We start from the raw sequence: 21,642 nt of genomic DNA, 5'->3' as shown, positions 1-21,642 counted from the left end.
ATTTATGATGCAAGGTGATATGTAGCTAATTAGTCTGCTGAAATTTCGATCAAGCCCATTGAGCAGTTAATACAATGTGATTTATAGATTAGTCAGCTTCGCCTTTAAAGTCTGCTTGTGACTGAAAGTTGACAGATTTAAGACTACTAATGATGCAACGTACACATGCCTACATTTCAGGGAAGCTGGTTATAGTTTGTGTGCTCTTATTGGACGCAAGAGAAGATATCCAAGCGTGTGGATTGGCTAACTGAACACATCAATGGCGATGGGAAAGACTGACAATGTAACGCTGTAACAAACTAGTATCTTAGATACCGTCTCTGCATTGTAACGTATTGTAGCACTTGCAGTCAATACGAAGAATACATGCAGCTACACATTTGGTTGCTTTCGATAATGACAATTGTTATATATTTTGAGCGAAGGAACACGAATTATGGTTTAGTCAGTAATGTATTGTGTGTGCGTGAATGTGTATGATCACGTGTTTAATGCGACCGCCTTCAAGACTGGTTCAAACTCGTATCTATCCACGGACGACATCCTTATTGAAATTCACAAGTCACTGCAGCAGTTTTGCTTTGACTGACAGAGCGATACAGCATTCCACTTGGAACCCCTTGTGGACAAAGATATTCTCGTGCTATGGGTAGTCTCTGTCTCCTAAGAAGTCTGTGTCTCCCCCGCCAGGTCGGCCTACCATTGGTCATGCATAGGCAATACAGCCTCGATATTTCCGCTCAGCTTCTCCGAACGCAGGGCTATGTGAACGGGCAATGGATCAATGCTCCCTCTACCTTCCCAGTGCTGGACCCAGCGACGGGGGAAGAGATTGCGAACGTCGCCGACTGCGGTCCAGCAGAAGCTAAACTAGCTGTCGACGCAGCCTACAAGGCATTCTACTCCTGGAAGCAACACACAGCGAAGGTATGCCTCTACTTTAATTATGCTGAAATACAGTTGACTTGACAGATGACGATCCGCAATTCTGTTAATAACATCTTGATATTTTTTTTCCATCATCTACCGATGCTTTCCCCACATTTCCTAGTTGCATGAAATCAACAGTGTGACAGTTGCTTTCCCTAACTATTGTGACTAACATGCATGTTAGGCAGAATATATTAACTTAATAGACAAAGTGCACAATTACATATATTACAAGCGTCATAGCCTATACCCCAGGGTTCATTGTTTTGGGGCCTGTAGTGTATGTATGCTCAATAATAGCCTGGCCAAAGAACTACTTGGCCCGCAAAGTAGCCACTCCAGGTTGCAGGGATGTTTTTTAAATATTTTTTTTACTGTTGTGTCCGTGAGTGATTATGCAATTATTAAGCCAACTCACTCACTGCCATATTAATACTTCACCAAGCGTACATCACTAAGCAGGGAGGGAGCCTTGAGAGAATATCAAAGTCTGACTCCAACATCTTATACTGTAGTTTGGGGAGATTCCTGTTCATGCCAGTTTTGTCTTTGATCTGGTAAAGATGGCCTCATTGTACTGGGTTTAAGTCCATGCAGCCTACAAACACCCCCTCCCCTGCTTTTCACCCCCTCCCTCCCTCCCTCTGTCCCATTTTCGTCTTGCAAATAAATGCTCTGCTGCCATGCATGTGAAGCCAAGCTTCAGTGCGAGAGGGACTGAGTGAGTGGAAAGGCAACAGCCAGAGGCACCACTCACCATCAACACCTTATTAACTTTCAATACAGAGCACACATTGTTGCATCAAGTTCCATCTCTGTTATCAGGAGCTGCTAGTCCCAGGGAGCACTAGTAAGACCAGACAGGTCCTCCAGATTCTTGTGCGTCATGCAACTTACTGATTCCATGATCTGATTTTAATGTTGTTTTCTTCCTTAGGAAAGAAGTGTCCTTCTACGGAAATGGTACGATCTGTTGACGTTGAACAAGGAGGACCTTGCTAAGCTGATCACCTTTGAGTGTGTGAGTATTGTTTTGCTGGTTTTGCTGTCCGTGTAATGATTTGTATTTCGTTCTGAGTAGTAAACCACTTGTGTGTTCTGCACCTCTTAGGGCAAGCCCATGAAGGAGTCTCTGGGGGAGATTGCTTACGCTGCTGGCTTCCTGGAATGGTTCTCTGAGGAGGCACGCCGTGTCTACGGGGATGTTGTGCCCTCGGCTGCGAAGGACCGTAGGATCCTACTGCTCAAACAACCTGTGGGTGTGGCCTCAATCATCACTCCGGTGAGCTGTAATGCTTCATCCATCTACTATATGTCAGGGATGTCCAACTTCGGTCCTGGAGAGCTGAAATTCTGTAATGCTTTTCACTTCCTGCGGAACACCTAATCTAGCCTCTCCCCCCACACACACACACAGTGGAACTTCCCCAGTGCTATGATCACCAGGAAAGTGGGTGCTGCCCTGGCCGCAGGCTGCACCGTCGTGGTGAAACCTGCCGAGGACACACCCCTCTCTGCCCTGGCGCTCGCTGAGGTCAGTGCTTCTGTTTCCACAACTGGGTCCCCAATAGTGAGATACTTCATTTGTCTAATTCATAAGTTTACTTTTTGTGTGTGTAAAGCTGGCGAGTCAGGCCGGGATCCCTGCAGGGGTGTTTAACGTGGTGCCCTGCTCCAGAGAGAAGACCCCCTCCGTTGGGACAGTCCTCTGCACAGACCCCCTGGTGGGGAAGGTCTCCTTCACTGGATCCACTGCCACTGGAAAGGTATGGGCACTGATCTAGAATGGCTTCAGAGTGAGCTTAAACAATCCTGAAAATGCAATATACATTTCATGTTAGTCTTAAATCTTGTAGGTGGATCATTTTTCAATGAAAAGCCTGTGATCTTCCTGATAACTCCTCGCTCATCCACAGATTCTCTTGAAGCTCGCCGCCGACACCGTCAAGAGGGTTTCAATGGAGCTGGGTGGCCATGCCCCCTTCATTGTGTTTGACAGTGCGGATGTGGACAAGGCTGTGGCGGGAGCCATGAACTCCAAGTTCAGGAACTCGGGACAGGTACTGAAATAGAAGTTATCGTAAAACAAATAATTTTGTGTCTACTGGGGGAAACTGAAATGCACCATATCGAAATGTTGCGTGTCATTCTAAAACGGGGTGTCTTAAGTCATGGCCTAACCTCCATGTCCCTCAATGTGCCCTTTGACCCCCGTAGACATGTGTCTGCTCCAACCGCTTCCTGGTCCAGAGTAGGATCCACGATTGCTTCATAGAGAAGTTGGGGAAGGCCATGGATGCAGAGCTCCGTCTGGGCCACGGCTCTGACCCAAACACCACCCAGGGACCCCTCATCAATGTCCGTGCCTCTGAGAAGGTAACCTGGTTCCTTCTGTCAAGTGGGTGTTTGTATTATATTGTTTATATTCTGATATGTTACATAACCTTAATATATCATATGTCTCTCCCAGGTGGAGCACCAGGTAATGGATGCAGTGTCGCGGGGGGCCAAGGTGCTAAGGGGGGGGAAGCGCCTGGACGGCTCGTTCCATCAGCCCACTCTGCTGGCTGATGTCACCACAGACATGCTATGTACCAGAGAGGAAACCTTCGGTCCACTCCTGCCTGTCATCAGGTCAGTGGAGCTAGGAGAGATCAGACAACTCAATCACAATTGAAGAATGGATGGATGCTAAAATGCTAAAAGTTGTTTGTCTTTTCCTTATGACAGGTTTAGCACAGAGGAGGAAGCACTTGCCATTGCCAATGCATCTCATGTGGGTTTAGCAGGTGAGCGAAACATTATTGTATGCACCTTGCTGTCATGTCTGAAAACCCCTCAAACCTATAATTATTATTTTAATTTGACAGAGCCTGTCTGATTTACCGATTCTATTTCATGTTCTGCTCCCCCCCCAGGGTACTTCTTCTCCCAGGACGTCAGTCAGATCTGGCGGGTGGCGGAGAATCTGGAGGTAGGCATGGTGGGGGTGAACGAGGGTCTCCTCTCCACCCCAGAGGCCTCCTTCGGCGGGGTCAAGCAATCAGGCCTGGGCCGTGAGGGCTCCAAGTACGGCATCGAGGAGTACCTGGACGTCAAGTACATGTGCTTTGGAGGGCTAACCCCCTGAGGGAACACTACACCCCCCCCAACTCCTGGACTTCCCCAAGTAGGAAGCGGTGAATTTGGGAAAAGGGAGGATTCTTAGGCTCTAGTAACAGTTACTTACTCATATTTAACATAAAAAAACAACAATGGATGACAATCATCAAATATGATTCCTTCACAAATTATTGTGATTCTGATCCTCATCCTCATTGAGAGCCTTCATCACTGCCGAGAAATCCATGTTCCATGCTCTACATGGTTTTCTCTCCTTATCCTCTCTGACCACTGGCCAATAAGAACTGGTGAAGGGAAAGCAATATGGTGACAACCCAAACCAGTTATCCATGTTAGTTAAAGACCTAGTGCAGTCTAAAACATGAATTTCCAGTTTTTTTTATATATTTCCACATTAAGCTTGAATCAGTTTTGTGAAAAAGGTGATCATGCCCTTTTTTAGTTTAAGAGCTGTTTGGAAAGACCGCCTGAAGTTATTGCCTGCCTGGTGATATCACCAGATGGTAAATTGGTTAAAAGACCAATAAGAAAGAGTTCTAAACCTCTCTGCCAATAACCACTCATTTTCAGTTTCCCCTTCCTCACTCAGGCCACTCCTAGCCAATCTTAGCAAAATTCTTGTTTGAGAAATTGCTCTTTGCTAAGAAGCTATTTTTTTCCCTTTGTTTTCAATTTAAATGTTTGAAATCACAGTAAGGTACTTGTTACCCAGATAACTTTTTAAGGGTAGCCCCTTTTAAAAAAGAGGATCGGAAGCCACAATAGTATTTGGACATAACCCAATAGACGTCTCCAACCTGTGGGATCCCATAACGATTTGGACCTTTAGGGCTGAATCATATGTTGAGATACAAATGAACAAATGTGTGTTCTCAGTGTAGGATTGGGCCCTGAATGTGAAGCACTATATAACTTGAACTTGAAGCCTAGCATAGAGTTGGGTAGATTTAATAAGCACATCAATTGCAAATACTGAGATTATTGATACGCACAAGGGACTTGTGTTTTTAATAGGAAGATTATTTATAATTTGGCTATTTTCTAGAAAAGGGAGCTTGGCTGTATCCAGATCCCAGCTGTATTAGATATGTCACTTGATAATAGTGTGGTGAAATTATGAATGACACTATTTTGGTAACCGTTGAGGAATAGCCTTGTTGGGCTAAGCAGTTAGAATGAAATGTACTGTGTAACATCCTCTGTAAATCGTTAACTGTCCTAACTACTAAAAACTATTGTAGACCATGCCACTACATTGGTACAGGTTATATTGTTGTTGGTAACTAGTCTTCCCACATACAATATATTATCCAGTAGAGCTGCCTTTGATATTCAGACAGTTTGTACCACTTATGTTCTGTATCTGAACCTGCAATGTAAATGTTGTCGTATTCTCTGAAACTGAAGTAATGTCTCTTGCCAAACAAGTGCCGTTTGAATAATTTTACCAATTCTGTTTTCTGGTTGTGACACTCATTGTAAAAAAAAATATTTCTAACTATTGTAAATATTAATGGAGTACTTCAGAAAATGTAAAATAAATGACTGTTACTTTGTTTGTCAAACAATATCAATTGGTTTACGTTAGATCAGTGTTTCCCCGCCCTGGTCCTCCAGTAGTAACCCCAACAGTACACACTTGTAGCCCTGGACAACCCTCATTCAACACATTGAGGGCTTGATGATTAGTTGACAAGTTGAATCGGGTATGCTTGTCCAGCATTGGAATAACAATTTGTGCGGTCGAGGGTACTGGAGGACCAGGGTTGGTAGAAACTGCCTTACATCTTACTACTAATTTTGGACAGGAAAGAAAATGACACAATTCAGAACACTGTTCATTGATTTGACGCATTGTGTTCTGTAAAAACATTGGTAGCTGTAATTAGTTAAGTAAACAGAGCAAATACCAAAAATTGGGTGGTGTAATGGGAAAAAGCCATGAATATAACATGGCTGTTAGCGTTTCTGTCCATATTGGGGAAATATCTCCCCAGTCCCTTACGGGAAGAAAACTGTAAAGCAACCATTGGACATGCTTATGTTGCTTTAATGTCAAGTATTTGATCCATTCCATCAATGGCTACCTGTCCTGCATAGTAGTGTTAATTATCAATTCCATCTGTCCTCTTCTTAATCCTTAAACTGTGTCATTATTTAGCACTATACTCATGTAATCAGACATTCTGACAGTGAATGAGAGGGGGGAAAATTCATCATTACGCAAAGGAATTAATGATTGAAAGCATGTTACCCACCATGTTCAAGTTAGGTAATAGATCTTGCCAAGGGAAGGAAGAATGGATGCATTACCAAGTACTTGGATATAATAGGGTCTCTTAGCCACAGGCTTATAGTGCATTTTGGCACCTTTATGGCTTATCCCATGAAATGCCTGGTTCTGTTTCTTCGGGCCCATTTATAAGACCCATTATACTTATTTAGCATAAAGAAGCTTTAAAATGAGAAAGATACCAAAACTATATAACTAGTTTGGAGGACAAGTGTGCTAACTCAAAACAGTAGTTCAAATACAATATAATGCTGTGATGTATTATGTCAAAGTCCAAGACACTCATAGAGATCACAGATAAATTGAGTTTGATTAAATGATTCACGAGTAGCATCACAAGATGGACTTCGGTACTAAACATAAGAATTTAGACTTTTCCATCTAGCCATTTTGACAAATCCAATTTGTCAAAACATTTACAGGAGAGGCGTCAGATGCTCACAACCAGGGTTGGGCTTGTCTCCATTTCCTACAAAATAATGACAGTAAAAAAAACATTGGATAACAAGGCAAAGTTAAAGGTCAGTAGTAGTCGGTAGACTAGTATACATAATGGATAGTTGTATGTACATTCACCAATCTGGTTATCTGTAGAAGTATGTGAGGCCACAGAACCTCCTCACAAAGAGCACCTTCATCCTTAGTGTCAAATTATTCAAACAGTCTGTGTGCATGTAAAGTTAATGCTACTGTTAGTTCCCAGAATCCAGGGATGCCAGACTCTACTATCCTACAGCCCTTGGATTTTCACATCTCCCTGGTGCTGAGTTGTCCAATGAATGTCATAGAAAGTACACATCTGGTCGAAACCAGTATTTGAATAGAAGACGAGACCAAAAACAAGCAAACACTATGGCACTCGAGCTGTGCACCCCGGCCATAATCCCAAGAATGGGTTTCACTCATGTTGTACAATAACCAGCCCAGTTCTGTGCGTTCCTGCTCATCCGTAGGTGTTCCCGTTGCGGGCAGCCTGAGCATTGGTCTGGTTTCTGCTCCGGACCGGTTGGTCTCGACTGAAGACGGTGTCCTGGTCACTGTCCAGCTCTGACATCATGAGGCTGGAGTTGTGCTCCTGTGTTTGATGTCTGAGCAGGGGACAGACCAGGTAGATCATGGCAGGGTCACCAAAAACAGGAAATGTTTGAAATGTGTTGAATGAAATATAAGACACTTACTGTATTTGGGCCTCAGCTCCATTTTCTCCTGTTCGTCCATGTTGTCCAGTATAGTGTACTTGGTTTTCTTCCCGACCTTAGTGCGCCTCCCCTAAACAAAACACATTTCTATTAAAGTTCAAATGCATTCAAATCTTAATATCAAATAATTTCTGGGTAACAAATACCTTAGTGTGATTGTTTTCAATTCAAATAGTCTAAAAGATACAAAAATAGTTTCTTAGCTAATAGCCATTTCTCAAGCAAGATTTTCTAACTGGGGAGGAGAAAACTGAAAACTCGCTGTTATTGGCAGAGAGGTTTGGAGCTCTCTTTCTTATTGGTCTAATAACTAATTTACCATCAGGTGATGTCACCAGGCAGGCCGAAACCCCATCCAACCAAGATGTGGTCTTTTCATACAGCTCTTACACTAAAATGGCATCATCATCATTTTCACAATTTCACAGTATTATTCCAAACTCAGTGTGGATATACTGTATATATACAGTACCAGTCAAAAGTTTGGACACGCCTACTCATTCCAGGGTTTTTTAAATGTTTTACTATTTTCTACATTGTAGAATAATAATGAAGACATCAAAACTATGAAAAAACACATGGAATCATGTAGTAACCAAAAAAGTGTTAAACAAATCAAAATATATTTTCAATTTGAGATTCTTCAAAGTAGCCACTCTTTGCCTTGATTACAGCTTTGCACACTCGGCATTCTCTCAACCAGCTTCACCTCAACCAGCTTCACATATGCTAAGTACTTGTTGGCTGCATTTTACTTTCACTCTGCGGTCCAACTCATCTCAAACCATCTCAATTTGGTTGAGGTCGGGTGATTGTGGAGGCCAGGTCATCTGATGCAGCACTCCATCACTCTCCTTCTTGGTCAAATAGCCCTTACACAGCCTGGAGGTGTTTTGGGTCATTGTCCTGTTGAAAAACAAATGATAAACAAAAACCAGATGGAATGGCGTATCGCTGCAGAATTCTGTGGTAGCCATGCTGGTTAAGTGTGCCTTGATTTAGAAATAAATCACAGACAGTGTCCCCAGCAAAGCACCCCCACACCTCCTCTATGCTTCACAGTGGGAACCACACATGCGGAGATCATCCGTTCACCTACTCTGCACCTCACAAAGACACAGCAGTTGGAACCAAAAATCTCAATATTCAATATAAATATATTTGAGATTCTTCAAAGTAACCACCCTTTGCCTTGATGACAGCTTTGCACACTCATGGCATTCTCTGAACCAGCTTCATGAGGTAGTCACCTGGAATGCATTTCAATTAACAGGTGTGCCTTGTTCAAAGTTAGTTTGTGGAATTTCTTTCCTTCTTAATGCGTTTGAGACAATCAGTTGTGACAAGGTAGGGGTGGTATACAGAAGACAGCCATATTTGGTAAAATACCAAGTCCATATTATGGCAAGAACAGCTCAAATAAGCAAAGAGTTCATCATTACTTTAAGACATTAGGTCAATCTGGAAAACGTCAAGAATTTTTAAAGTTTCTTCAAGTGCAGTCACAAAAACTATCAAGTGGTTTGATGAAACTGGCTCTCATGAGGAACACCACAGGAAAGGAAGACCCAGAGTTACCTCTGCTGCAGATGATAAGTTCATTAGAGTTACCAGCCTCAGAAATTGCAGCCCAACTAAATGCTTCACAGAATTCAAGTAACAGACACCTCTCGACATCAGCTGTTCAGAGGAGACTACATGAATCGAACTGCTGCAAAGAGACCACTACTAAAGGACACCAATAAGAAAGAGAGACTTGCTTGTGCCAAGAAACATGGTATTAGACACACCTTGATTTTCCAAGATGGTGTAGCAGTGTGTTTTGTCTTGTCCCATGTAAATATAGTTTTATATATAATTTTCCTCGTTTTCTCTTGTATATACTTAGCATATATTTTAATCTCACTTTCCATCTACGGACTGAATATACTCTCCTGCAATCCGCCTCACCCAATGTGGTACGGATCTGCTATTTTTATACTTTAGAACCGGAACCCCCATCAGAAGTTAGCCAGTTAACTAGTTACTAGCTAGTAGTCAGTTAGCCACTGCCACTGTTAGCCACTGCTTCACCGTTAACTCGGACAACAGCCAGCCTCAGCTCGCTCAATACCTGCCAGTCTGCACAGTGCGATATCAACCCAGAGCATATCAGACTGCTTTTTCTCTTCCAGATCTCCGGATTCCTACCGCAAGCTCTGAACCTTTACACCGGATCATCGCAGCTAGCTAGCTGCAATCCGAGTGGCTACTCCTGGCTAACGTCTCTGTCCCAAAGCAAGCACCAGTTAGCCTTGAGCTAGCCTCGAGCTAGGCCCATCTCCAGGCTTGCCGAAGAGATCCACCAGCTAATTCTTGAGCTACAATACCTCTTATGCCAATTGGCCTGGACCCTTTACTGCCGACACGGAGACTCGCCAATCCATCACGACTGGTTGGCCGATGTAATTGTCCTAGGTGGTTTCAACGAGCTCTTCCATTGCGACATCGCCGAAGGCCCATCTGCTAGCCCCAGCCCGCTAGCTGTCTGAATCGCCGTGTCTCCAGCTGGCCGAGAGTAGTAGCGACTACTGAATCGGCTCCCTGACTCACCTATTGCTACGCATTGGGCCCTATGATCACTCGGCTACACATGCCTCTCTCCCTAATGTCAATATACCTTGTCTATTGCTGTTTTGGTTAGTGATTATTGTCTTATTTCACTGTAGAGCCCCCAGCCCTACCGAATATGCCTTAGATAGCCCTTTCGTCCCACCCCCCACACATGCAGTTACCTCACCTGGCTTAACTGGTGCCTCTAGAGACAAAACCTCTCTCATTGTCACTCAATGCCGAGGCTTACCTCCACTGTACTTACCTCCATCGGCTCCTTTCACTCTGTGTTCTGAATGCACTGGATGACCAGTTCTTATAGCCTTTAGCCGTACCTTTATCCTACCCCTCCTCTGTTCCTCTGGTGATGTAAAGGTTAACCCAGGTCCTGCAGCCCCAAGAACCACTCCCATTCCCCAGGTGCTCTCATTTGTTGTCTTCTGTAACCGTAAAAGCCTTGGTTTCAAGCATGTTAACATCAGAAGCCTCCTCCCTAAGTTTGTTTTATTCACTGCTTTAGCACACTCCGCCAACCCTGATGTCCTAGCCGTGTCTGAATCCTGGCTCAGGAAGTCCACCAAAAATCCTGAAATTTCCATCCCCAACTACAACATTTTCCGACAAGATCAAACTGCCAAAGGGGGCGGAGTTGTCATTTACTGCAGAGATAGCCTGCAGAGTTCTGTCAAACTATCCAGGTCTGTGCCCAAACAATTCGAGCTTCTACTTTTAAAAATCCACCTTTCCAGAAACAAGTCTCTCACCGTTGCCGCTTGTTATAGACTCCCCTCAGCCCCCGTCTGTGTTCTGGACACCATATGTGAATTGATTGCCCCCATCTATCTTCAGAGTTTGTACTGTTAGGTGACCTAAACTGGGATATGCTTAACACCCCGGCCATCCTACAATCGAAGCTATCTCAATCTCACGCAAATTATCAAGGAACCTACCAGGTACAACCCTAAATCCGTAACCATGGGCACCCTCTTAGATATCATCCTGACCAACTTGCCCTCTAAATACAACTATGCCATCTTCAATCAGGATCTCAGCGATCACTGCCTCATTGCCTGCGTCCGTAATGGGTCCATGGTCAAACGACCCCCCGTCATCACTGTCAAACGCTCACTAAAACACTTCAGCAAGCAGGCCTTTCGAATCGACCTGGCCCGGGGATCCTGGAAGGATATTGACCTCATCCCGTCAGTAGAGGATGCCTGGTTGCTCTTTAAAAGTGCTTTCCTCACCACCTTAAATAAGCATGCCCCATTCAAAAAAGGAAGAACTAAGAACAGATATAGCCCTTGGTTCACCCCAGACTTGACTGCCCTTGACCAGCAGAAAAGCAACCTGTGGCGTTCTGCATTAGCATCGAATAGCCCCTGCGATATGCAACTTTTCAGGGAAGTCAGGAACCAATATACACAGTCAGTTAGGAAAGCAAAGGCTAGCTTTTTCAAACAGAAATTTGCATCCTGTAGCACTAATTACAAAAGGTTTTGGGACACTGTAAAGTCTATGGAGAATAAGAACACCTCCTCCCAGCTGCACACTGCACTGAGGCTAGGAAACACTGTCACCACCGATAAATCTACGATAATTTATCATTTCAATAAGCATCTATATACGTCTGGCCATGCTTTCCACCCGGCTACCCCTACCCCGGCCAACAGCTCTGCACCCCCTGCAGCAACTTGCCCAAGACCCCCCCTCTTTTTATGAAAGAGCTGCTAAATCTGGATCCCTACAAATCAGCTGGGCTAGACAATCTGGACCCTCTCTGAAATGATCCGCCAAAATTGTTGCAACCCCTACTAGCCTGTTCAACCTCTCTTTCGTATCGTCTGAGATCCCCAAAGATTGGAAAGCTGCCGCGGTCATCCCCCTCTTCAAAGGGAGAAACACTCAAACTGCTATAGACCTATATCCATCCTGCCCTGCCTTTCTAAAATCTTCGAAAGCCAAGTTAACAAACAGATCACCGACAATTTCGAATCCCACCGTACCTTCTCCACTATGCAATCTGGTTTCCGAGCTGGTCATGGGTGCACCTCAGCCACGCTCAAGGTCCTAAACGATATCATAACCGCCATCGATAAAAGACAGTACTGTGCAGCCGTCTTCATTGACCTGGCCAAGGCTTTCGACTCTGTCAATCACCACATTCTTATCGGCAGACTCAATAGCCTTGGTTTCTCAAATGACTGCATCGCCTGGTTCACCAACTACTTCTCAGATAGAGTGCAGTGTGTCAAATCAGAGGGCCTGTTGTTCGGACCTCTGGCAGTCTCTATGGGGGTATCACAGGGTTCAATTCTCGGGCCGACTCTTTTCTCTGTATATATGAATGATGTCGCTCTTGCTGCTGGTGATTCTCTGATCCACCTCTACGCAGACAACACCATTCTGTATACATCTCGCCCTTCTTTGGACACAAACCTCTAAATGAGCTTCAATGCCATACAACACTCCTGCCGTGGCCTCCAACTGCATTTAAATGCTAGTAAAACTAAATGTATGCTCTTCAACCGATTGCTGCCCGCACCCGCCCGCCCGACTAGAATCACTACTCGGGATGGTTCTGACTTAGAATATGTGGACAACTACACATATTAGGTGTCTGGTTAGACTGTAAACTCTACTTCCGGACTTACATTAAGCATCTCCAATCCAAAATGAAATCTAGAATCGGCTTCCTATTTCGCAACAAAGCCTCCTTCACTCATGCTGCTCCCTCTCGAACTTTAAGCATCAGCTGTCAGAGCAGCTTACCGATCATTGTACCTGTACACACCCAATCTGTAAATAGCACACCCAACTACCTCATCCCCATATTGTTATTTATCTTCTTGCTATTTTGCACCCCAGTATCTCTACTTGCACATCATCATCTGCACATCTATCACTCCAGTGTTAATGCTAAATAATGCTAAGTAATGCTAATGCTAAGTAATTATTTTGCCTCTATGGCCTATTTATTGCCTTATCTCCCTAATCTTCTACATTTGCACACACTGTACATAGATTGTTCTATTGTGTTAAAGATTGTATGTTTGTTTGTGTATCTCTGTGTTGTTTTTGTTGCACTGCTTTGCTTTATTTTGGCCAGGTCGCAGTTGTTCATGAGAACTTGTGCTCAACTGGCCTACCTGGTTAAATAAAGGTTAAACAAATAAAAAATGTAAAAAACAAGCAATGGACATTAGATCGGTGAAAATCTGTCCTTGTGTCTGATGAGTCCAAATTTGAGATTTTTGGTTCCAACTGCTGTGTCTTTGTGAGGCGCAGAGTAGGTGAACGGATGATCTCCCCATGTGTGGTTCCAACCGTGAAGCATGGAAGAAGAGGTGTGATGGTGTGGGGGTGCTTTGCTGGGGATACCGTCTGTGATTTATTTCTAATTCAAGGCACACCTAACCAGCATGACTACCACAGCATTCTGCAGCAATACTCCATTCCATCTGGTTTGCACTTAGTGGGACTTTCATTTGCTTTTCAACAGGACAATGACTCAACACACCCCCAGGCTGTGTAAGGACTATTTGACCAAGAAGGAGAGTGATGGAGTGCTGTATTAGATGACCTGCCCTCCACAATCACCCGACCTCAACCAAATTGAGATGGTTTGGGATGAGTTGGACCGCAGAGTGAAGTAAAAGCAGTCTTCTCCCTCAGCAGCTGACTTCGCAGCAGAATGGCCAGTTTAGGACCAGGGACTGGCCCCTCAGGACCCTGCACTGAGAACCTCAGCACTGTGCTACACACACACACACACACACACACACACACACACACACACACACACACACACACACACACACACACACACACACACACACACACACACACACAATGTGTAAAAAAACATGGGTGCTTTGTATGCATTTTCTGCATTGGGCAATACCTGATATCTGAGTGTCCCCATAGGCCCCTTAGGTGGATGCCATTGTCCAGGACGTGGAGCAGTGCGGCCAACTGTCTGAGCACGGTGTCCTTCTGTGACACACTCACCTGGGCCAGCGCTACCAACATCTCCACCTCCACCTCCTCATGACCACCAGGGTCTGTGGACACACACACTGTCTGAGAACATTCCCACTCTGACAGAACACACATATGCTGTACGTGCTGTTCAGCTCTTCCTCCTAATGATCGTCATGGTCCGTGGGGAAACACAGTCTGAGAACACACACACATCTACCTGGCCGCACTTCCATGGTGGCTGTGGCGGTGCTGCTGCGTCCCTGGGTGTCTGTGACACGCAGCTGGAACAGATTGGTCCCCTCCACCAAGTTGGCCAGGTACAGGGAGGCCTGCAGCTCTGAACCATACAGCACGTCCTGGGGGAACGGCAGGACAGAGTAGTTCCGACCTTAAAGTAATTCCTACCTCCTATCAGTTTAGCTAACAGCATATTACAAGTTCAAACTATATTTACCGTATACCTAAGTATCAAGACTCCTTTCACTCACCCTAGCAGCAGGGCTCTGACTGTCCCGGACCCAGAGGAAGTGCACCGTGGCTGGGTCACCATCCGTCACTGAGCCTCTGAGCACCAGGGAGTTGTTGGGCAGGGTGAGGGTGTGGCTGCCGCTGGCATGTGCTACAGGTGGAAGGCTTCTGGCTGAGGGAGGATGGACAACAGGCTGTAGATGAATACCATCATGTTCAACCAGCCTGGGTGATGATGTCTCATCTTGTTTTGAACAGATTTGCTGTGTTTGAAGCATTGTGTGTTTTCTTAGCAGGTTGACGTTTATTGTCATGAATTATTGTTAGGGTTAGGCATTAGGGTTAGCAGTGTGGTTAAGGTTAGGTTTAAAATCACATTTTAGTACTTTGTGTCTGTGCCAGCTAGGGACCACTCTGCAGAGCTGCCTCCAGTACATGTGTCATCCCAATAAATGCCAACCTGTGTTTTCTTACCCTCTTGAACCCTGACTGTGAGCAAGGCACTGTCTTTCAGCCCTTCCTGGTCACTCACAGTCAGACTACATGTATAGCGGCCCGCTCTGAGGCTCGTTACTATGGCTATGGGCTTGTCCACACCCTGTGTCCTTGACCCTGGAGGACCTCTACAAAACAACACAGAAAATGACATTGTAAGAAGGCTCTTCAGCTTGTTCTTCATCTCTTTATAGACTTTTATGGACTCAACCTTTGACCTATATGAACAGTGTTGGTACCTGATGGTGTCCCAGTGGTAGCTGGTGACGGCGTGGTCATCAGTGCTGCTGCTTCCGTCCAGGGTAACGCTGGTCACTGGGAGGGTCAGCTGCCTGTTAGGACCCACTATAACCACAGGGGCTCCGTTTGACACCTTGACCTCAGCTATGGGGGTGCTTTTGTTCTCTATGGGACAGAGCAAAACAGGTAATTTGTTGAAACATGTCCTATTCATGTTTTGATACCCTTGGCTTTACCTTGGGTTTACTACTAGGTGGACTAAGGTAAAATAATGCCTGAAGTTAACTGCCTGAGGACAATCCAATGCTGGAGAACATATCTGATACTCTCTTATAATCTTAATACTGTCCTTATGTCATTTACCTGTCTTCTGAGTGACAGGCACTGGCAGAGGGGGTAGCTGCAGTAGGGTCATCCTGCCTGTGGGCCAGGGTAGCAGCAAGGCCAGGGCTGGAGGTGAGAGTGACATGGCTGGGGTAGGGCAGTCGGTCATTCTCCACTGACTGAATGACTTTCACTGTAGCCATGGTGGAGTCTGACAACCCGGCAGAATCTGTAATGGTCAACCTGGGAAAAAATCCAGATGAATCCAGCTACTCTTGTAGCTTGTATTGTGGTGGTGGGGAAACATTGATGGCAATGGCTTACACAGTATCAATGTCACGTTTCCATGAGGCTACATTTAAAAAGAATGTCAGCGAAGGTTTTTTATAGGGAAGATATAACTATCTAAAGGCAGGAAACCTTTGGTCCTGTATTATTGTTAGTTAAACACTAACTATGATTAATAGAGACCGTGCACTGTAACTACTGTAACTTTGTTCCATGGTAGAGCAGCATACCCAAACTATTTGATTGATTTCACTATTTGAATTTCAGGCTTGAATTGACTGGGATGAAATTGATTTGGACCCTAAGTTTAGGCCACAGAGGTCCTATCCATACCTGAAAGTGTACTCCCCAGGGGCAAGGTTGGATAGGTTGGGATTCTGAGAAAGCTCCAAGCTCTATGGATGGACCTCCAACCTGCTCCCAGTGATGGCTGATGATCACTCCATCATCAGTACTCTCTGTAAGGGACCATCAAACACAAGATCTATTCTGTAAACGGACGCACATGATATCTCATTAGGTGGGTGCTTGATAGAATTCACAGTCAAATAATTGGATAGGACCTGCGGACTCAAATTCATCAACAGATTTAAATACGGGCTAACATTATTTAAATACAGCAGTAAGACAATGTTTCGACCCAAAACAGATCTTCATCCTCGATTGAAACATTGTATTTGTTTCACATCAATAAATGTTGGAGCATTTGAGTGTGCATGCCCTAATTGCTCTTAGTCCAGTATTTTGATATTAGACTAAACTCCTTGATCTGTAATGTTCATTCATCTGTCTGATACTACTGCTCTGGTGAAAGAGGAAGACTGCCCTCTACTGATTCATCAACACCATGTCCAGCAGCATCTCAACATCCACAGGGGAACATTTCTCCTTTCCATTTCTCATTTTTGGGGGACTGTCATGATGATAAATATTAAGATAATACATGAATCCAACAGCTAAAACAAATTATTTATTGAGGTTGTTATAAACTTGGAAAAGAACACACTGATGCAAAAACCATTTCTCGATTGAATGAATATGGTCTTACATTTACATTTTAGTAATTTAGCAGACACTCTTATCCAGAGCAAAATACAGGAACAACTAGGGTTAAGTGCCTTGCTCAAGGGCACAGACAGATTTTTCACCTAGTCGGCTCAGGGATTCGGTTACTGGCCCAACGCTCTTAACCACTAGGCTACCTGCCACCCCAGCTATATAGTATTATATGCAAACTATTCAATTACATGATATTTGAAACAGATAGCTTATTTTGTTTTCAATAATACAGTAATTGTTCATTTATAAGGCATTTAGAAGTATAATATACACGCCACGATGGAAATGGCCGCTTCTCTGTTGCCCTCTTTCATTGGGAAGTTTTGTTCTAGCATCTCTTTTTTTCAGTATTTGACATTGTTTATTTTAAAGTGCTACCCAAAGATTATGTTAAAGTAGGCTGGCTTGGCCTGAAAGCAATTCTGCTAAAACATGTTCTAATGTTCATTAGGTATAACCCATAAGTCCTCACAGTCTTTCTATGTCAAGCAAACAGTATGTATTGTAGCTATAAGAAATAGTTTAAATTCAGCTTGTAAACTGAAATAAGCATTTTCCCCACATTTCATATATCTAAGTCAGAGGAGAATCACTGGGTCCAACGTGACAGTGGCCTACATGTCAAATCGCTGGTCTCCAAGGGGAAAAGCCTGGTCACAGCTTGGAGCAAGCTGCAGAGGCCTAAAGTGATCCTCAAGCTGCGACGAGGTGAAACCCGCCCTCGGCAGCAGCAGACTGAAGTCAACAGCCAGCCAGATGGAAGGGGGCTCTGCAAGTACGTCAGATAAGGGGTCTATCGACAAAGTACAGAAGAGAGCAGCCAGCCAGATGGAACGAGGAGAACTCCAAATCCAAACGCTTCTTCAATATTCCTCCCAGCCAGAAGAAGTCTAGAGTCATTAATATTTACTCATATGCATTTGCACCCAGCCACGTAGCCAATCACCATACACACACAAGCACTAACAACATTTGCTTTTAAGTTTAGGTTTGCAGCATCTATTAGTTTGAAAATACACTTTTACATTAACCACACACAGTGTGTAGTATTTGTATTCATATCAGTCTGTTTTATGGTACATCAGAGCTGTGACTGATCATTTATCTGATATATATTTATCTTTAGTAGGCCTACTCTAAAAGTAAATAGTAACATTATGGTAAGGTTAGTCACCATCCAAAGTCAACTATTTCATACATACGGCTGCCGTTGATGATGGTTGAAAGCGACACAACCTGGGTTACTGGGAGGGTGACGGCTTTGGGGGTCTGGTTCCTTCTCGCCGCTGTAAAGTAAGAGATATTCCATCCATTAGGACTGTCAGCCATGTGTGACTGCTGTGTGCCCTTTCTAATTAATCCAGGAAATAAACTTCAGCTCATGCTGGGGCGGCAGGGTAGCCTAGTGGTTAGAGTGTTGGACTAGTAACCGAAAGGTTGCAAGTTCAAATCCCTGAGCTGACAAGGTACAAATCTGTCGTTCTGCCCCTGAACAGGCAGTTAACCCACTGTTCCTAGGCCATCATTGAAAATAAGAATTTGTTCTTAACTGACTTGCCTAGTAAAGGTAAAATAAATAAAAAATGCTTGTAAAAACCATTGTGTTTGTGACCAGTTTGGGGCTCTGGGCCGATGGGGGCTGCCAGTTCCACTGTGTCCTTGGGCAACGTTTGCTCTACAGGATTGTCAGATTATACAGAGACAAGCGATTGAGAATAAAACAAGAAAATATGAGATAGAAACAGGTTATGTAACAGGGGGAACAAAGAATATAAAAGACTACCTACAATCACCAATTAAGGTTTAAAAAAAATCCAATGAACAGAAACATATTGCAGTACCTGTCTGTGTGGATGTGGTCAGGGGTACAGTACTGGACAGATGAGATGGGGCTTTAGTAGGATGGGAAGTCTTTATTTGGCTCGGTTGGGAGGAGTGAACACTGTCATTCTGTGGTTTGGGCGTGAATGCTGGCCATGTGTTCTGTAGTTCACTATCCTACAAAGAAAACAACAGCAAATACATTACTATTTGTATTAGTAAAACAAGACTTGTTAATAAAGAATCTGTATTGCAAATTCCCAAATTAACCCTCTCTCCAAATCACCCTCCAAATCCCCCTCCTGGGAATGGCTGACAAGCCTACATTAGTAAGAGAAGCTATGTGGATTACAGTAGGTCCTATTCTCAAAGGATATGTGAAGGTCAGGCGCGCTGAGTGAATGTGACTACAGAGCAATTGAGTCAGCAAAATGTCACTGTAATAACACACACACACACACACATATATGCAGACTGTCAGCTGGGTGACCGTTTATCATACCTCAGGGAAGTAACCCTATTTAAAATGTCCCAGCTGTTTTACAGGAGATATTTCCAACTATCTGCCTTAATTTAGACAGACTGCTTTTTCATGGCCAGTTTGTCCACTAATTGTGAGCTAAATCTAATCACTGTATTGGATCTATGTAACCCAGTATCATTTCCACTGTGTCCTGGCAAACATGTGGTCCTCATACAGCCTGAAACCCTTTCCATGCCATCATTTTTTGTTGCGTTATGATTCCTGCCCATTGTTTCATCTGAAACTTACTTTCTTGTTTTCAGGTGTAGTGCCAGACGTGGGGTCACTGGGGGGAGCCCCCTGGTTGATAGTCGCCCCAGTGGAAGGACTGGGCAGACCGCTTTCAGCCCCTTCTGTTGCAAATCCCAGCCCCACTAGCCTTCCTTCACTTTCCGATAGGTTGAAACCATCCCTCCCTTCCAATGCTGCAGGCCAATCTAGAAGATCCCCACCATTATTCTCAGGGCCAAGTTCACTCTCAGGGTATTCCAAACCCATCCCACCTGGGTCATCAAAATCCATCTGGGGCCCATCTAACAGGGCTCGGTCATTCAGTGCCTCCACGTCCCCAGAGGGGCGGGGCCTCCAGCGACTGGGGTAGGGCTCCCCCAGACCAGAGACTGGAGCAGCAGGGTCTGGGGGGATCCTCTCTGCACAAAGGCCATATAGGAATCAGCTCCAGGTCTCTGTCTGGGCTGACAGTTCTCCCTCTGCTGGCAGCTGAGGATGTAGCAGCGACGCTCAAACAGACAGGCCAGGTTACATCCAGGCAGATCACAACACGCCCCGGCACACTGCGCAAGAGATGACATGTCTGGCACCCGCAAGATATTGCTGCTCCTCAGGGCCGGGGAGACCACAGCCTCTGAGTAGGTCGCACCCTGCCAGCACTGTGACGCCTCTGCAGCTATGGTACAGAGCACAGAGATATATGGTCAAACAGCTTTTGCTTATACTTTGCTTACATTTAGTAGTAAAAGTCAGCAATACAATCAGCTTGTTTCACAGTGGGAAGAGTCGCCTTCCAACATGCTCCACTAAGGCGTCAACCAGATGGAACCATTAAACGGAGGAAAACTAGCATTAATTATTCAGTGATCACTTCACTGATACTGTGAGCCTAGGTATACTCACATCTTAGCTCTCAACAATATCATCTGATAACTGAGGGAAAAGGCATCTGCTGCTTTCTTTGTGTCACTGAACACAACACAGTAGCGAGTGTACGATAATGGACTCAATAACAGCAAACGTAATTCTTCTGCTGATCTCATAAGGGGATATTGAGTACACAAGCAGATCCTGGTAAACATCACCCAAATATACTGCCACTCTTAGAATGAATCAATAAGCTTTTTGGAGGTACTTAAAGGGCACATTTGGGTTCATTATCCTGTTACTAATTGTTCATTTTAACCTGGGAAAAGCATCTCTCAGTGAAACCATTGTCTTTTTAACACCATGGGTGTCACACCCTGATCTGTTTCACCTGTCTTTGTGATTGTCTCCACCCCCCTCCGGCTGTCGCCCCTCTTCCTCATTATCCCCTGTGTATTTATACCTGTGTTCTCTGTTCACCTGGTTTGTCAAGTCAACCAGTGGTTTGCCTCAGCGCCTGCTTTTCCCAGTCTCTCTTTTTCTCACCCTCCTGGTTTTGACCCTTGCCTGTCCTGACTCTGAGCCCGCCTGTCTGACCACTCTGCCTGACTCTGAGCCCGCCTGTCTGACCACTCTGCCTGACCCTGAGCCTGCCTGCTGACCTGTACCTTTGCCCCACCTCTGGATTATTGACCTCTGCCTACCCTGACCCTGCCGACCGTCCAAACATGACCTTTGTTTGTTAACTTTATGAATTCTACGATACAACATAGGACACACAGCAAAAATATTAATTTAACATTAGGTACAGTCACAAGAATGTCATTTTAAAGATGTCCCCTAACCTTCCACATAGTGCAGGATGAGACAGAGAAGCAGCTGAGCTCCTGTCTGCATGATGCACTGGTCAGACTGATCTAGACCTGGAACACAGAAGAAATCAGAAACATTACACATTGTCCCAGATAATAATAATACTGATAATCACATCACCTACTGTATCTACCAATGACAACTTTGATACTAACAAAAGCAACATGGATTCTCCTACCCACAGAGAATGACCGTCGGTATCCTCCTGCCTCATGTTGAGTGGATGGTGTGTGACTCAGTGTAATGCCACATGCCACCTTGGCAAGGATGACACAGCACCACTCTCTGCCCATACCTCCCATGGTGGACTCTACTGGTGGTCACTTGTT

General features: G+C 44.6%; 2 protein-coding genes across 2 annotated transcripts; one reads left to right on the top strand and one right to left on the bottom strand.

Annotated features, from left to right (window-relative positions):
* Positions 1-232: 232 nt before the first annotated feature.
* Positions 233-5,626, top strand: LOC135522187 (succinate-semialdehyde dehydrogenase, mitochondrial-like). Its single transcript, XM_064948225.1, has 10 exons — positions 233-930; positions 1,871-1,954; positions 2,045-2,215; positions 2,351-2,467; positions 2,556-2,699; positions 2,850-2,993; positions 3,151-3,309; positions 3,404-3,567; positions 3,664-3,722; positions 3,852-5,626. Exons 1-10 carry the CDS (start codon positions 649-651, stop codon positions 4,061-4,063), a joined length of 1,536 nt encoding a protein of 511 aa, XP_064804297.1. The 5' UTR covers positions 233-648; the 3' UTR covers positions 4,064-5,626.
* Positions 5,627-5,982: 356 nt separating this feature from the next.
* LOC135521592 (dyslexia-associated protein KIAA0319-like) lies at positions 5,983-21,357 on the bottom strand. Its single transcript, XM_064947314.1, is given in 18 exon segments — positions 5,983-7,437; positions 7,524-7,618; positions 11,149-11,254; positions 14,045-14,204; positions 14,342-14,480; positions 14,613-14,764; positions 15,067-15,215; positions 15,327-15,492; positions 15,691-15,781; positions 15,783-15,894; positions 16,273-16,283; positions 16,318-16,397; positions 18,201-18,284; positions 18,596-18,673; positions 18,840-18,996; positions 19,592-19,953; positions 19,956-20,249; positions 21,286-21,357. Coding segments are annotated over 18 exon segments (2,433 nt in total). The 5' UTR covers positions 21,338-21,357; the 3' UTR covers positions 5,983-7,292.
* Positions 21,358-21,642: the final 285 nt, after the last annotated feature.

Source organism: Oncorhynchus masou, chromosome 30 (assembly GCF_036934945.1).
Source record: "Oncorhynchus masou masou isolate Uvic2021 chromosome 30, UVic_Omas_1.1, whole genome shotgun sequence".
Classification (NCBI taxonomy): domain Eukaryota; kingdom Metazoa; phylum Chordata; class Actinopteri; order Salmoniformes; family Salmonidae; genus Oncorhynchus; species Oncorhynchus masou.
The sequence above is the reverse complement of the archived record's forward strand: the minus strand, read 5'-3'. Positions and strand labels throughout refer to the sequence as shown.

Bases quoted from the DNA above. Each gene is read 5' to 3' on its own strand.
- LOC135522187 (XM_064948225.1), top strand. From the start codon at position 649: ATGGGTAGTCTCTGTCTCCTAAGAAGTCTGTGTCTCCCCCGCCAGGTC. The intron at 2,468-2,555 runs GTCAGTGCTTCT...GTGTGTGTAAAG, and splicing joins CTGCCCTGGCGCTCGCTGAG to CTGGCGAGTCAGGCCGGGAT. The intron at 3,723-3,851 runs GTGAGCGAAACA...CTCCCCCCCCAG, and splicing joins ATCTCATGTGGGTTTAGCAG to GGTACTTCTTCTCCCAGGAC.